General features: G+C 38.9%; 1 protein-coding gene across 1 annotated transcript in view; it reads right to left on the reverse strand.

Moving 5' to 3' along the window:
- The window catches only part of PRTG (protogenin), a 123,798-nt gene extending 110,226 nt beyond the window's left edge, over nt 1-13,572 (reverse strand). The window contains exons 1-2 of the mRNA XM_028507756.2: nt 13,414-13,572; nt 10,964-11,266 (exon numbers count right to left, since the gene is read on the reverse strand). Coding sequence (XP_028363557.1) covers nt 10,964-11,266; nt 13,414-13,504 — 394 coding nt within the window. The 5' untranslated portion in view covers nt 13,505-13,572. The remainder of the gene's footprint in view (nt 1-10,963; nt 11,267-13,413) is intronic.
- Nucleotides 13,573-14,721: the final 1,149 nt, after the last annotated feature.

Below are 14,721 nucleotides of genomic sequence, written 5' to 3' on the forward strand. Positions count from 1 at the left end.
CAAAACAGTATGGTACTGGCATAAAGGTAGACACATAAACCAATGGGAGAGAAGAGAGAGTCCATAAATAAACCCCTATATATCTATAGCCAATTGATTTCAACAAGGGTGCCAAGTCCATTCAATAGGGAATGGATAGTCTCCTCAACAAAATGGTGCTGGGACAACTGGCTTTCCACATGCAATAGTGTGAAATTAGATTCCCATTGATTTGGTAATGGATTCTTAGATATGACACTAAAAGCATAAGCAATAAAAAATAAATTGAACTTCTTCAAAATTAAAACCTTTTGTGCATCAAAGAATATTATCAAGAAAGTAATATGACAAAATACAGAAGTGGGGAAAACATTTATATATAACCAGTAAGGGTTTACTATCCAGAATACACACATAACTTCTACAACTCAATCACAAGACCAACAACCCATTTTTCCCCCAAAAGACTTGAACAGACATTTCTCCAAAAAAAATACACAAATGGCCAATAAGCACATGAAAAGGTGTCAACATCATTAGTCATTAAACAAACACAAATCAAAACCATAGTGAGACTGCATTTCACATCTACTAATACTGGTATTTTTAAAAAGATTTTATTTCTGTATTTTTAGAGAGAGTAAGGAAGGGAGAGAGGAAGAGAAACATCAATGTGAGAGAGAACCATCAGTATGTTGCCTTTCATACGTGCCCCACCCAAACCCATAACCCAGGCATGCGCCCAGATGGGGAATCAAACCTGTGACCTTTCACTTTGCGGGAGGACACCCAACTAACTGAGCCTCAGGGCACTTGGTTGGGTATGTTTGTTGGTTTGTTTGTTTGTTTTTAAGTTAAATAACAAGTGTTGGTGGGGATATGGAAAAGTGGAATCCCTTGAGCATTAATGCTGGGACCATAAAAGTTCAGCCACTGTGGGAAACAGTCTGGTGGTTCCTATAAAGATTAAATGTAGAATTACCAAATGACCTATCAATTCCACTCCTAGATATATACCCAAAGAATTAAAACAGTGACTCAAAAAGATAGTACTGGTATGCTGATGTTCGCTGCAGAAATGTTCACAATAACCAAAAGATGGAAACAATCCAAGTGTCCATCAACACATGACTTGACTAGATAACTAAAATATGGTATATCATACAATGGATGGAAGTGATAAAACCCACTGAATTGTAAGTAAGTGTAAAACCCACTTACTTACACTTGAGAAGGATGAACTTTGTACAGGTATGTGAATTCTATATGAACAAAAATGTTATTAAAAATTTCCATGATAGACATAGGTTATCACTCTTCCCCTCTTTGCATGAGATAATAATGACACATACTCAACCATGTATTTAAAACCCAATCTTTTGGTTATCAAAGAGCCTCATTCCATTGCAGGTTATTCAGAGAGACACTGAAAAGGACTGCATTATAGCCCACTTCCATTTGGACATATATATCAACCAACACTGAATCTCTAAAAGGACTGGGGCTCAATCTCCCTGCATGGAGGTTATAGGCAAGAAAATAAGCTCCACAAAGAGTTAAGCACAAATAAAAACTGAAACACATTAGCAGTTTTATTTCAAAATCACCTATTGACTACATCATCATCAACAACAAAATCCACACAAGTACAGTAAGTTGCACAATGATATAAATAAAATCGTATTTTTAAAATAAATATTAAGAAGTGTCTTTACTCTCAGTTTCAGTTTTGTTATCCTTCTCTTTTCTATATTCTGGGTTTTATGGGATATATATGAATGAAAAAGACACATTTCCACACAATACACAACATAAAATCTTTATTTCAGCATTGTGAATTCATGACTAGGCATGGCAAACCTGAGCTCTGGTCCCAGATCTAGCAGCTGTACCTTTCAGCAAGGCAGTATCTCCTTCTGGCTTCATATTCCTTACTTGCAAAACAAAAATTTCTAAACTGCAAGGAGTGATCCTACTCATGTTAGAAGGCAGAATGACACTGCAAGTCAAATTAGGGAACAAAGACTCTCTACTGACTCAGTAGGATGAGTTTTAGGGAACCTTAAGCCTCTCTTTTCAAAATGTTCATTACCAGTTATCTTAACACGTATTTAAAAATTTAAAGATTAGTAGAAAGTAATAATGTATTTTCTTTGTTTCTCTTTTATTTCAATTTTTATAATGTCACCCCTTTCTGAAAGATGTTTAACAGAGTAAAACCTGATTGTCAAGCTTCTATCTCTTGTGATAAGGAATGATAGAGTCACTTTTAGTATGTTAAGAAATTGGTCACCTCTCTATTGACCAACTGTGGGTTCAGTTATAACTTCTCACTGCATCACTTGCTAAGCAGCAAAATTCTCTCTCTAAATATCATACCTTCCTAACTGACTTCTGGTGGAATTAAAATTAAACTTCACAAAGTTAAAATTTCACAAACCTTCTTTTGTGTATTAATTATCATAGCTTTCTAAAAATGTAAATCGTCCAGGTAAAGATACTTGCAGGCTCTGAAGAAATCATATTTCACCACTGGGATAACTTCAAAAATCCCTTTGGTAAAAATTTTGATATTATTGCTTTACTGAAGTTGGTCCCTCACTTAAAATTCAGTTAAAGGTATTACTAAGTCAGAGTATTAAAATGTGGCTTTCTCGAACACATAAAAAGTAAATTCTTTTTATTAAGAAAACAGTAAACACATTTAACTGGTAAACTTATTTAAGAAAAGCTGTGATCTCCCTTTTAAAAAGAAATACCAAAATGGCAATACCAACATCAAAGCATTTTTTTCCTATTATGTGTCTACTCTGAGGTCAATATTTTAATTGAAATTATTATAAATCCAATCAGAGGGACTCAAGTTAATTCAATCTGAAAGCCAGGGGTGGGGGGTGGAATTAATATTTATCATTCTTAATAAGAATTGGTGACAGTGGTGGGGAGCCAGTACAATCTACTTCTATTAAAATACATCCTCAGGAAAGTTTATCAAAACTCTCTTAAAATGAAATCAGCGCTATTTTTTTAAACATTGAGTCTATAAATATCAGAATACACTGTTAATTATTAGCAGGACCAGACACATATTTGTAAAGTTATACCTCTCCAACACTCTGATAACCTTTAAAGTAGCACAACCATCCTGAACTGCCCAGTCTCAGACAAAGTAACTTATTTTTCTAGGCTCTAAAAGTAGTACTAGTTCAGCCCTGGCCAATGTGGCCCAGTTGGTTGGAGAATCATCCCATAACCAAAAGGTTGCAGGTTCAATTCCCCGTCAGGGCATATACCTAGGTTATGGATTCCATCACTGGTCTGGGCACATATGGATCCCCAGTCTAGGAACATACGGGAGGCAACCAATCAATGTTTCTCTCTCTCTCTCTCTTCCTCTCTCTCTAAAAGTAATGAAAAAGTGCCCTCAGGTAAGGATAAAAAATAGATATCTAGATAGCTAGCTAGCTAGCTAGCTAGATGATAGATAGGAAAGACTAGTTCAAATTATCACATTGGTTTAAGATCTCCCCCTCTCCAAAAACTGATCCCCCTAAGGTTCATGGGAAAAGTATGAGTTCTTAAAAGTACCAAGTTAAATAATGGCCAACCTTTTAAATTTTGTCTCAGTAGCTCAAAGGGTTCTCTTGCAATGTGACTGGACTTAGTCTTACAAAAATATTATTTATTGGCCATTTACTTAGAATTACAACAGAATTATAAAAATAAAAGCACTGTTTTGCTCAACCTCCATCCCCTCTTTTTTCCCCAGCTATCCATTTTAACAGATAAGTAAGGATCAGAATGATTAAGTCATTTGTCTAAAGTCATAAAAGTCGCCAACAATGGGGAAGAAATGCTTGGCTTTCCCACCTCTTTGTCATTCTTTATGCTTTTCCACAGTAGCTCTCAGCAATTCAATAAAAAATATAGCAGCACTAAGAATATTTAGCAGATATTGAAAATTATCAATGTCATAATATTGTTATATAATGACAAGAACATTAAAATTCTATTTTGACACAAATACTATTTTCTTCAATTGTAAGAAAAAATGTGCAATTTCCTCTTTTATTTTGAATTATTTTGCTCTACTCCAAGTAGTTTTTTGGAATAGAACACATGGTCCCAAATGTTCAGCCACTTTCTCAGCATTAGAGCCGCTTATTAAAAGATTCTGCTTCCTCTTTCATTCAACTCAACTTGCTAATTGGGCCACCAGTGGCTACTGGCCTTCACAGGTAACCAACTACAGGTAGCAACAATTGTAACTTTTACTAGCATAAACAGCTAAACAAAACAGATGCAAATATAAAGAGTGGTATCTTGAGAAAGATGAATATTATGAAATCCCTGCCCACTACTACTAAGTAATCTAAAACAGTATTTCAATAATAACCACTTCAAAATTTGCTTGCACCTTTATATGTTAATTAACATACTTTAGTATCTAATTATTTCCCCTTTATTCACCCCTTGATACCCTCTCAAGATGCTACCATCTTCACATCATTATCTGCAGGAAGTTAAATTGCCTCTCCCCAAAATAAGTCTACGGTACCATTGAATTAGTTGAAAAGATTCCGGTTAACCATTCACCCAACAAACCACCTACCACGCAGCAAATGTTATTCTCTGGGCTGTTAATCACATACAGTTTTACTTCTCTCCATGCAAAGCATCACAACAGATGTCCTTTAACGTTTACCACACAAGGAGCTTTCTCATATCTTTTCAACTCTGGTGTCTACACATCAACAAAATAAAAGGTGTGGGATAAACAGGGTTAAACAAACTTTGCATTTACCCTTTGACTAGGCATCCCCTGAAAAAGATCTAAAATATTGAAATCAAAATGAATGGACCTACAGAAGACTGAAATCTTAATAATTTTCAATGTACCATGTGTGTGAAAAAGGAATGAAGAGACAGTATCCCTCCAACTTAGACAAACAATGACCCAAACACATTTTTTAAATCCATCTTCTTTGGCAATACTTAAAAATAGCAAGTAGTTCTCTATTCAATATATTTATAGCAGTGTTAACACACACACAAAAAGTAAAATATCAAGCATAAAACAGAAACCATTAAAATATTGGCCCAGTATGACTTGGAAAGTTATGGTGATTTTGCCTCCAAAACACAATTTTTTGGTTGTCACAACCATGAGGAGGCATCTGGTGTACAAAGACCAGGGATGCTTACAACATTCTACACTGCTCTTGACAGCCTCCACAACGAAGAATTACCTATCTCCAAATGCCGACTGCACCAAGAGAAACCCTGAGATATGTAATCCACAAAAGAAATATCTTTTTCTTTTTTCTTTTCTTATTATTTGGGGGGTGGTAGTAAACACTGATGGAGTAGAAGATTTATTCTCAGTAGTACTAGGAAGACTACAAAACAATAAAAAGGCCATTTTGGAAGACTATTCCAAAACAATTTAAAACTGATTTAGAGAAAGTAGCCTATATAAAGCAGCATCTTAAAAAAAAAAAAAACTTAACACTGTTCTAAACAGGAATTACTGTAGTTTCATAAAGTAAACTTTTATTACATTTTTCATTAGGTAAATTTTAAAAGAAAATTTGTTTTCCATCAGTCCAAAGAACTATGCCAGTGAGAACACAAGTCTATAACCAGAATGACTGCATTCACCAACAGTCGCTTGATTAACCTAGCCATTATAAATGCAAGTTATAAAATATATACAGACATATAAAAACAGGAAAAGGACAAACCCTCCAGAAATTGAAAACACAAACATTTTAAATTCATGTCTTCTGCTCAATCTATAAAAATTTGATTTTTAAAGCACATCAAAAGCAATTTCTGAGACCCAGAGGTTTAAAAAAAAAAAGAAAAGAAACAAGGTATGTAAGTCAGGAAAGTATTTGTCAGATTAGTGACGGAGACATTTGTGAGGACAATGCCTTTATCCTCTGCAATACATTCCTCTGCAATACATAATCGCACAGCAGTCACTTGGCTTCAGAATTAGAGCCACTGAAGGTAATTTGGTACATTTTCACCTTTTTTGCACATCACCATTGTCAGCTCTTGACTGTGAGCTTGTTCTGTGCAGATTACCACGTTAAAGCTACTGCCAATATTGCTTCAATGATCCCCAGTGTGTCTTCTTCCTCTCTTAATTACCAAGATGTAAATGAGTTTAAAAAATGCTTCAATAAAAAGTCTGAACACAATAAACTCCCAGAAGTATTAAAATAGTGCTGACTGACAATGAAAACTTTATTTGGGGTACAATTTTTAGGATTTCTCTTAAAACAATAATCACAGCTGCTTCTAAAATTCAAGAATGATCCTCAATGAAATGCCTCAACATTACTGATTGTTTTTAATATAAATAGTAATTGCCAGCTTAAAAGCTGAAAGTAATCAATCGTAATTGAGTGCTATGCCTATGACAAATAAATATAATCTCTGAAAACTATAGTCAAGAATATTAGGGTTTTCAAAAAAAGTAACCTCAAATGCATTTATTAATTAAAAATCTCCTTCAACCTAAAACCCTGGTTAAAAGATTTGGTTTTTGCTATTCTTTTAAATTGCCCTGGATTTCATCAATAGGCCCAGCTGTTAAATTGAGTAGCAGTGACAACAAATCCGTTGGCAAACAACTGCTCTGAGTGAGACCCTTTCTCCAGAATAATCAGAGATAGTTGACAAAAGAGGCATACCAAATGCCCTTTCAAAATTCCATTAAGAAGCTGGACAGAAGCAAAGTAAACACACACATTTATATACATCTTGAAATAAATTATAATTTACTCCTCAGTGGATCCTGCTTTGTTAAAAAATAAAATTTCCAACAACTATGAAAAACAGTGAGATAGTGTTACACATTTCTGAAGATGAGAAATGATCCTCACTAATCAACTCCAAAGTGGGAAAAACTGGTTCCATTACCCAGCAATTACCAGGTACCTGATAAACCTTTTAAGTAGACAGACTCTAAGGACCAAGTGTCATTGTAAGACTGTAGAACTGTAGGTGCTTTTACTTCCCTGAGTTAACTTTTGCAATTTTAAAGTAAATTTTAAGGTCAATTTTTAAGTTAAACATGTTCTTTTGAACCATACCCCCTCTTTTTAAAGATAATTTTTCTTGGATCCCAGAAAGCATCATCTGAACCTCACCTACAGTATTGTCAGATTGATCTCTCTAAATACCTCAGTTCTGCCTTATGTTTTCAAAATCAAATGACTTTAGCTTTTGTGTTAGCACTCTGTTAGGTAACTGTTAGCAGCATGATTTGAAGTGAACGTGCATGCAGATAAGACTCTGTCCTTTATAGCATCTACAAATCCCAATAAAAAGTGACAGTATAGCAAAATCTTGGGTCCAAGATCATTAATAAAACTCAAAATGTAGGCTAAAAGTCTCATAGTTTATATCTTTCTCTTTTCAATATACTACCCAGCTTCTTTCTTTTTAGCATGACTCTTTAAATGTTTTCAATGTATTTTAAACTCACATTTCAAGATCAATTTTGGGCTATAATTTATATATCACTCAAGTCACAGAAATGGACCCACCCCAAACAACTTTATGATGGCAGAACTAACCCAAAAATGTTGGAAAAATCCATGAAAAATTACAATTCCTATGGTCTCCCAGTTACAAATGCTCGCTTAAAAAATTACTTTTCACCCAAGTGAACAGTTGTGAAAACCCATGAAATATAAGTCAGCTTTATATTCTCTTTCCTTCTACCCTAAGACTTCAATTTCCACCTTTTATGGAAAGGAAATAAACAACTAGCTTCCTGTTCAATCACTAGCTTACAGCCAGTCTTTTACACATCACAGAACACAACCCACCTCCTCCTTTACTTCTCTCAAACGTCTCTTATCTTAATTTAAACTTGTTGAAATATGAGACCGTTTTACCACACTAATGCTTTCCTATGAAATTTATCTTACTTATTTCAACATCAAGAATGCAAGAAACATCAAGATGTCCTTCGATTATTTCTTACTCTTAAAGCATTTAAACTATTTACATAGTGAAGACATAGCACCTATGAAAGTGAAAATCTGATTTGTCAAAAGTTTAAAACATTGAAATTTATAGGAAATGGTTTAATCTTCTGTTCTTACTATAGAACTAGAAAAGGGTCTCCCAACGTCACTCTCCTTTCTATTCCAATTACATGAAAATGTAAAACAGCTAAAACGGCTAACAATAAAAAGGATTACCTGTTTAAAAAAACTAAATGTTACTTTAACCCTATACTTTCCTTTAAAAATGGGATGCCTTAGAAAAACTAAGACAAATTCTTTTGTGCTTGGATGAACAACAGGAAAGTAAAGCCTCCAGGCCTTTGGGGAGGAACCTTGTCCCTGAAGCAGGCTCTGATGTGCTTGGGAGATAAGGCTCCATAGTGACACTTAAGGAAAGGCCTGTTCACATTTGAATTTCTGCATTCCTCAAGAACAATTCGTGGCAATAACTAACTTTGCAGTAGAGCTACATGAAAGCTTTGGCCAATGAATGAGGGTCATCTGCTCTTTATCACAAGGGTAAACCTCATCCTGGCCAGTTTCTAACCTTTTAACCCTGTGAATTCCTAATTTACACATGAATAATGGAATTCTTGCCTACAGTGCAACTTTCAGCTTCTAGTTCCTAAGTTTAGAAACCAAGACTTGACTGTCTGTGTGTTTAAAATCTAAAACTTATCCAGATTCAAGTTTTATACTTTTAGACACTGTATTATTACACTTCTAAACCAAAAGATATGCTTATTGACAAAATCTTTTACCAGAATATAAAAAGGACATACTTGCACCCTGCTGCTATCAGTAACTAGGAGAGAACTAGCTTTAAAAAACAAACAAACAAACAAACAAAAAACCCCGAACGTCCAGTTAATGCCTATTCTCCTCCTGTTTAATATATATTATATCTTTACCCTGAACACAGAATAAAGTCATATGAGGCCACATCATTGGACATTGCTTCTTAGATATCAGAACTTTGTGAGTTCAGAATCTCTAAGAAATCTCATATTTCTAAAGAAAAATGTAAAACCCACTATGAACTTCTTTTAATATATGCATATGAAAAGCGTGGTCCCTAAAACTGACTACAGTGGGTATTTAATAGCAAAGCAACATTCTATATAGTCTCACTGGAAGGTTTTTAATACTTATAATATGAAAACTACTTCACAGGAACCTTAAAATTGATTCCCATCTAATTAAAAGTTTATTAATTTTTACAAAGATTCAAAAATCTAAAAGCTCAAAAAGTTAATACTAGCATTTGTTTCACTGTTATTAACATATGTTACACTGTTCAGACTACGCTATCTGAAAGCTCTGGGTGATTTCGAAGTATTTCTGGATTTCTGGGTACCCCTGGATTCTGTCAGGCTTCCAAGGAGGTCCTGGAAACAACTTGTGGTCATGTCTAATGCTTCATCTTTTAAGGCCCATCCACCCCCCTCCACCTTTCCATCCTGCCCTTCTCCTCTCCAGCAAGGTAATACTAGTTACAGTTTCTGGGTATGAAAATACATGATTTCTCAAACTTGAAAATGTAGAAAAATGAGAACTCTCTAAAATACTCTATAATAGACAAAAATTAAATGAACAGAACAGGACATAAAAAACATTCTCTCCTGAAAACAGTACTGCACAGAAAAACCATTACTCAGCAACAAGAAAACGAATTACTGGGCAATGATTACAGCAAGGAAGTTAGTTTACCAGAAATTCTCTCAGGTTTAGGTTATTTTTGTGCAGAGGAGACTGGAATTGGAAACTTTTCTACTTTTCTGACATATTTCAATATAAAAATACCTTTGCTTATAATTTATGTTCTATAATTGATTATTGTACAAATAAATAAATTACTAATATGAGGGTGACATAAATATAGCCATAAACTGTTTCAATAAAATCACCTAAGAACCCACTACCAAATGCTTCCTAAATTTCAACTGGGTAGACTCTGAAGAAACTACTTCCTAAAGATCATGCCTTATCTCAAGAGCTCCTTCTTCCTATTGTTCATCTTTTCAATGACCAATTTGTAGTTATAGTGCAGAATCTATTTCCGGTGGATCAACAAAAGCATGTAATTAGGATGCTTATAAAACTATTTTTAGTTGTGTAGGTTTTTAAATTAAGATTTAAATTGTCTATTATAATGCTGAGTGCTGTGCTGCAGTGCTTGGTCACCTGGAACTGGGGAAAGCCCAGTGGGAACAAGGGAGTAACCTATCTATTCTAGGCCTATCTTTATACTCAACAGTCATCAGGTCAACCACCCAGCAATGGATCACCTGGACAAACAGTTGATGTGATGGGTTGTTAATACAAAGAAAATCATTAGACAGCAAACTTTATGACAACTGGAAAAATGTGGGCAGATCTGGTTTAAGTCCATTAGGCATAATATGGAAATGGCCTTAATCTCTTTCTGTCTCAGCAGGAAAAGACTAGGAATACTTCAAAGGCTTGAGAGTTACTGACCAATGCCCTCTCTTACAATTAAAAGCAACATGGGTGATCTTAAAGCAGTCAGAGAAATGGAAGGTTGGGCTATAAGAAAGATTTAGCACTCAAGGGCCATTTACAAAGCAGAAGGATTTGCTTGTAATTTTAAAATGTAATTACTCTTTTACAAAAGACTAGTTTTTTTTTTTTTTTAAGAACTGTTGTGTTGGCCAAATTTTTGAACTCAACTCTTCTCATTGTGTGAAACAATTCAATTTATATAAAGCCACCTTTACAGGTTTTGTTGTTCTAAACCTAATTTGACTTTTGTTCTCAATAACTCATTTCAGTTTCACATATTTTCTTAGATTTTTCTGCCTGCCATTTTGTTGCCATCAATATCTCCAGGAAAATTCTTAATGTCTGTATTATTTAGGGTCAGCATATAGATGAGTCAAGAAATCATCAGAATGTTACAATGAAAAATGTAAAAAAAGAATTTAACCACTTACTTGATAAGGTAAGATGAGCTTTTTGACTAAGAATGGCTCCATATTTGTTCATTGCCAAGCACTGATAAAATCCTTCATCAGACTGCTCTCCTCGCTTGCCTTCCACCTCACTGATGTATAAAGAGTCGTTAGACAGAACCTGGATCCGTTTATTTTCAGACACTTTTGCTCCATTTTTCAACCATGTGACCTTAATAGGAATTTCTCCATGAGCCTGGCAATCTAACAAGACTGGGTCCTTTCTTGTGACAGTTACATCCTGTGGTTCTTTTATAAAAAACAGTTCGCTAAAGCACCACACTCCTATAAGGAAAAAAGGGAAAAGTATATCCAAAATTACTGGTATAAAATCATTTTGTAACACACAATTGTAAAACACATATTCAGGAAGTAATGAGACAAAGTTTAGCAAACCACGTTAATTAACTCACAAGTTTAATAAACTAATGTGAATTTCAGCAAACCTTTCCAACAAATCAGAAATATCACTTTTTACTTCTGCACTGAGAGCACAGGGAAGATTTCAATAACTTCTATGCCTGGTAAGAATTCTGTTCTCAAGTTTCTTGCTAGAGTTTCAAAATCATCGGGAGAACTCACGAGCACAAGCTGTTTGCTACTTTTACAAGCTTGTCAAAAAGATCTTGAACAGAGTAAGTCGTAAAAGTCTAATTTTACAAGAAATCATTAGCAAAACTCCAACTCTGTGAACAAGCAAGTTTATTTCCTTGTCCCTTGAAGTGTTTTTGGAACCCTGGCACCTACTCCTTTGAGAAGAGCATTTATCTTTTGTGACAAATTACAAGTTTGCATTTTTATATCTTCCCTCAAGTTTGCATTTTTACATCTGCCCTTTTACAGCAAGGATCCTGTCTCCTCTCCTGGAAAGAGACCCATTTACTTAATTTCTGCAGAGTCAGGTAGATATTTAAAGGACAAAGAGTTGACTTTGAAAAGTTGGTAACTCTTGCTGCTGGTACTCAGTGGGTGATCGGATTAGGAAACTTTTATTTCATTTTTTTTTTTTTTCCTAGAACTGCCAACTGTTGGGGGAAAAATGCGTGACTAATTGGTCCTTACTGTCTAATAGGGATAGGAGATTGCTTAATCAACCAGTACTTTTTATCGGAGCAGAGGAAAGGCTTTACCCTAAGTATACACATCGCCCCTGGCCCCCTCCAGGATCCGATGGCCACCTAATAATACCCTATCACTTTTTGCATTTAGAGCAAAGGCCAGCTAAAGTCTTGCATATTGATTGGGGCAGAATAGAGCACTAGGGGTTTGGAGGGAACGTTTCATCTCAATTCTGATTGTTTTAAATCCATGATTACACATCCCCGGTATTGGTCTTGGTAACCTCACACACTAGTCACGCTCCCACGCCCATACTGACGATCTCTAATGTACGCCCAGGGCGACACGAGCGACCCTAAACAGCCCCGCGCTGCGAGGGCCACTCCGGAAGGCGCCCATTGTGTTTCCGAGTCAAATCTAACTTTGATCCTTTTCTCATGCTAACAGAAAACTAACTCCTCCAGAAAAAAAGCAAAGTACGGGGTTTGTAACCTGTAAATAAAACAACCCAGACACCCGAACACCTTTTCCACCCCCAACCACCACATCCACTTTGTACGTTTATTTTTGAGGATAAACGAACACGGAGGCAAAAGAAAAATTAATTCATCCAAGTTTGCGGACGGTTAACCTGGAGTTGGGTGGATTCTTCGGAGTCGTACAGACCTCAGGCCCTCCCCCAAAATACCTGGCTGCGAGAAATAAGTCCTACTTAGTTGCCTTCCTTCTCAGTTTCGGGTATTTTTATCCACTTGAGACACAAATCGGCCATGCAACTTCCGACCCTATTCTCTTTCCAATTCCACCTCTCCCATTTTCCCCTCGTTCCATTCCGATCCAGGAAAGTCGGGACACTAGGGGTGCTGACCTGGGCGCTGAGTTCACCTCCTCTCTCCCTGGCTCTAAGACGTGGGGGAGTTCTCACTGCAAACCCGGAAAGCCGCGCGGAACCCCGGCGCCCCCTGTGTGGCGAGTCTGCCACTGAGGGAACAATATAAATAAAGCCACGTGCGGCCGTGGCGGCCCGGCGGGCGGCGCGGGGCCCGGGCTGGCTGCTGAGGCGAGGACTCAGACGAAGCGCGGACAATGGCGCGAGGAGGAAGGGACGAGAGTGGACAGCGGGCGCCCCGGCCCCACAGCTTGTGGCCAGTGGGAGCGCAGCGATGAGGGGCGTGCGCTGGGAGAGGCTCCCACAGCCCTCCAGCCGCAGCTCCGACGGGCTGCAGGAAGGAGACAGGGGCGGGTGGTCAGCGCCACCGCGGGGGCTCTCGTCGCCCCCCCCCCCAACACGTACCCCCTTTCTCTCCCTCCCCAGCCCACTCGCTCCGTCTCACGCCCTACAGGCGCAGAAGCGCATAAGAAAACGCGCCCACCTGGAACTGAGCCGAGGAGCAGTAGGAGCGCGCGGAGCAGCAGCATCCCTGGCGGCCGAGGCCGGGCGAGGGTTCGCAGAGAAGGCGCCATTCAGCGGGGCTGCACGGGCATGCTCCCTGGCCACCCCGTAGCCGCTGTCCGCCCCCGGGCCCCGGCCTCCGAGCTCCCTGCGCCGCGACTAGAAGCTCAGCCTGGACTTTCCGCTCGGGTACCAGTGTGGCGCGGAGCAGCGTGGCTGGCCCTCGTCCCTCTGTGGTCGCGGCGAGGCCGGCGCACGGACACCCGCTCGCAGGAGGCGGGGGACGGCAGAGTCCGGCCTGGGGGCGGAGTGAGGCGGCGGCTGGAGGGGGCGGGGGCGGTGGAGTGGACAGCACCGCCGCTGCCGGACTGGGGACTACTTTCTACATCTGGCCCCTGGTCTGGGCACCGCGAGGTCGGCGCGGCCGGCGGAGGGAGACGCTGGGAGGGGGTCCAGTAGCGGCCGGGTCGCGAACCGGCAGTGGGGGAGTAGGGGGGAGGGGGCAGGCCGGGCCGGACAATGCACCTGGGGGTCAAGCCCCGGCTGAAGGTCTGTGGCCTGCGTCCCCGCCCCCTCTGCCTCCTCTCCACCGTCGAGGACAGAGCCACAAAGGCTGAGCCTCCCGGCCAGTGTGCCCCCGGGGCCCCTTTACCGCCGGCTTGTTTAGAATTCGGGGAAGGAGGAGACGAGGTGGGGGAGGGATGGTGTTGAGAGACGGGGAAAGGCCGGAGACTTCTCCCCTGATGGCCCCTGCCCATCCCCCTCCTCTCACACGCTGAGGCCCTGTGAAGGGAAACTGACTATTTCCCACTTCAGAGATTTGTCAGAGCCACTGGAGGCATCTCCGAGTGATAAGCCCCACATTTGCGGACAGCTCTTTTCCTCGCTGCCCCCATCAGATGCAGCACTGCTTAGAAACATCTCCGAAGAGCCCTGAAATGAACAAGTACTTTTGGAGAAGATATTTTTATTATCTCTCAAGTTAGTCAACTTCTATGAGTCGTGAGAACTGCACATACAAAAGGCCCTGTCATAAGAACTGAGGATCTGGAGATTTTTAGATTCTCTGAGTTTGCTCTTAGGGAACTAGGCTTTAACAGGCTACCTGGTTAGAGATCAACGCGACTAAGAAAGACACAAGTTGGTGAATTTGTTCACATCTCTTAAAAGTAAGCATAGCAAGAGGAGTTAAAATGTACATTTAAAAAATGTAATCAGATGGCCAAACGTGTGCTGATCGTAGAGAGCGTTACAAGTGGATTACCATTTGCTAATCCCAAACTAAATC

The sequence above is a fragment of the Phyllostomus discolor genome, chromosome 1 (genome assembly GCF_004126475.2).
Source record: "Phyllostomus discolor isolate MPI-MPIP mPhyDis1 chromosome 1, mPhyDis1.pri.v3, whole genome shotgun sequence".
NCBI lineage: Eukaryota > Metazoa > Chordata > Mammalia > Chiroptera > Phyllostomidae > Phyllostomus > Phyllostomus discolor.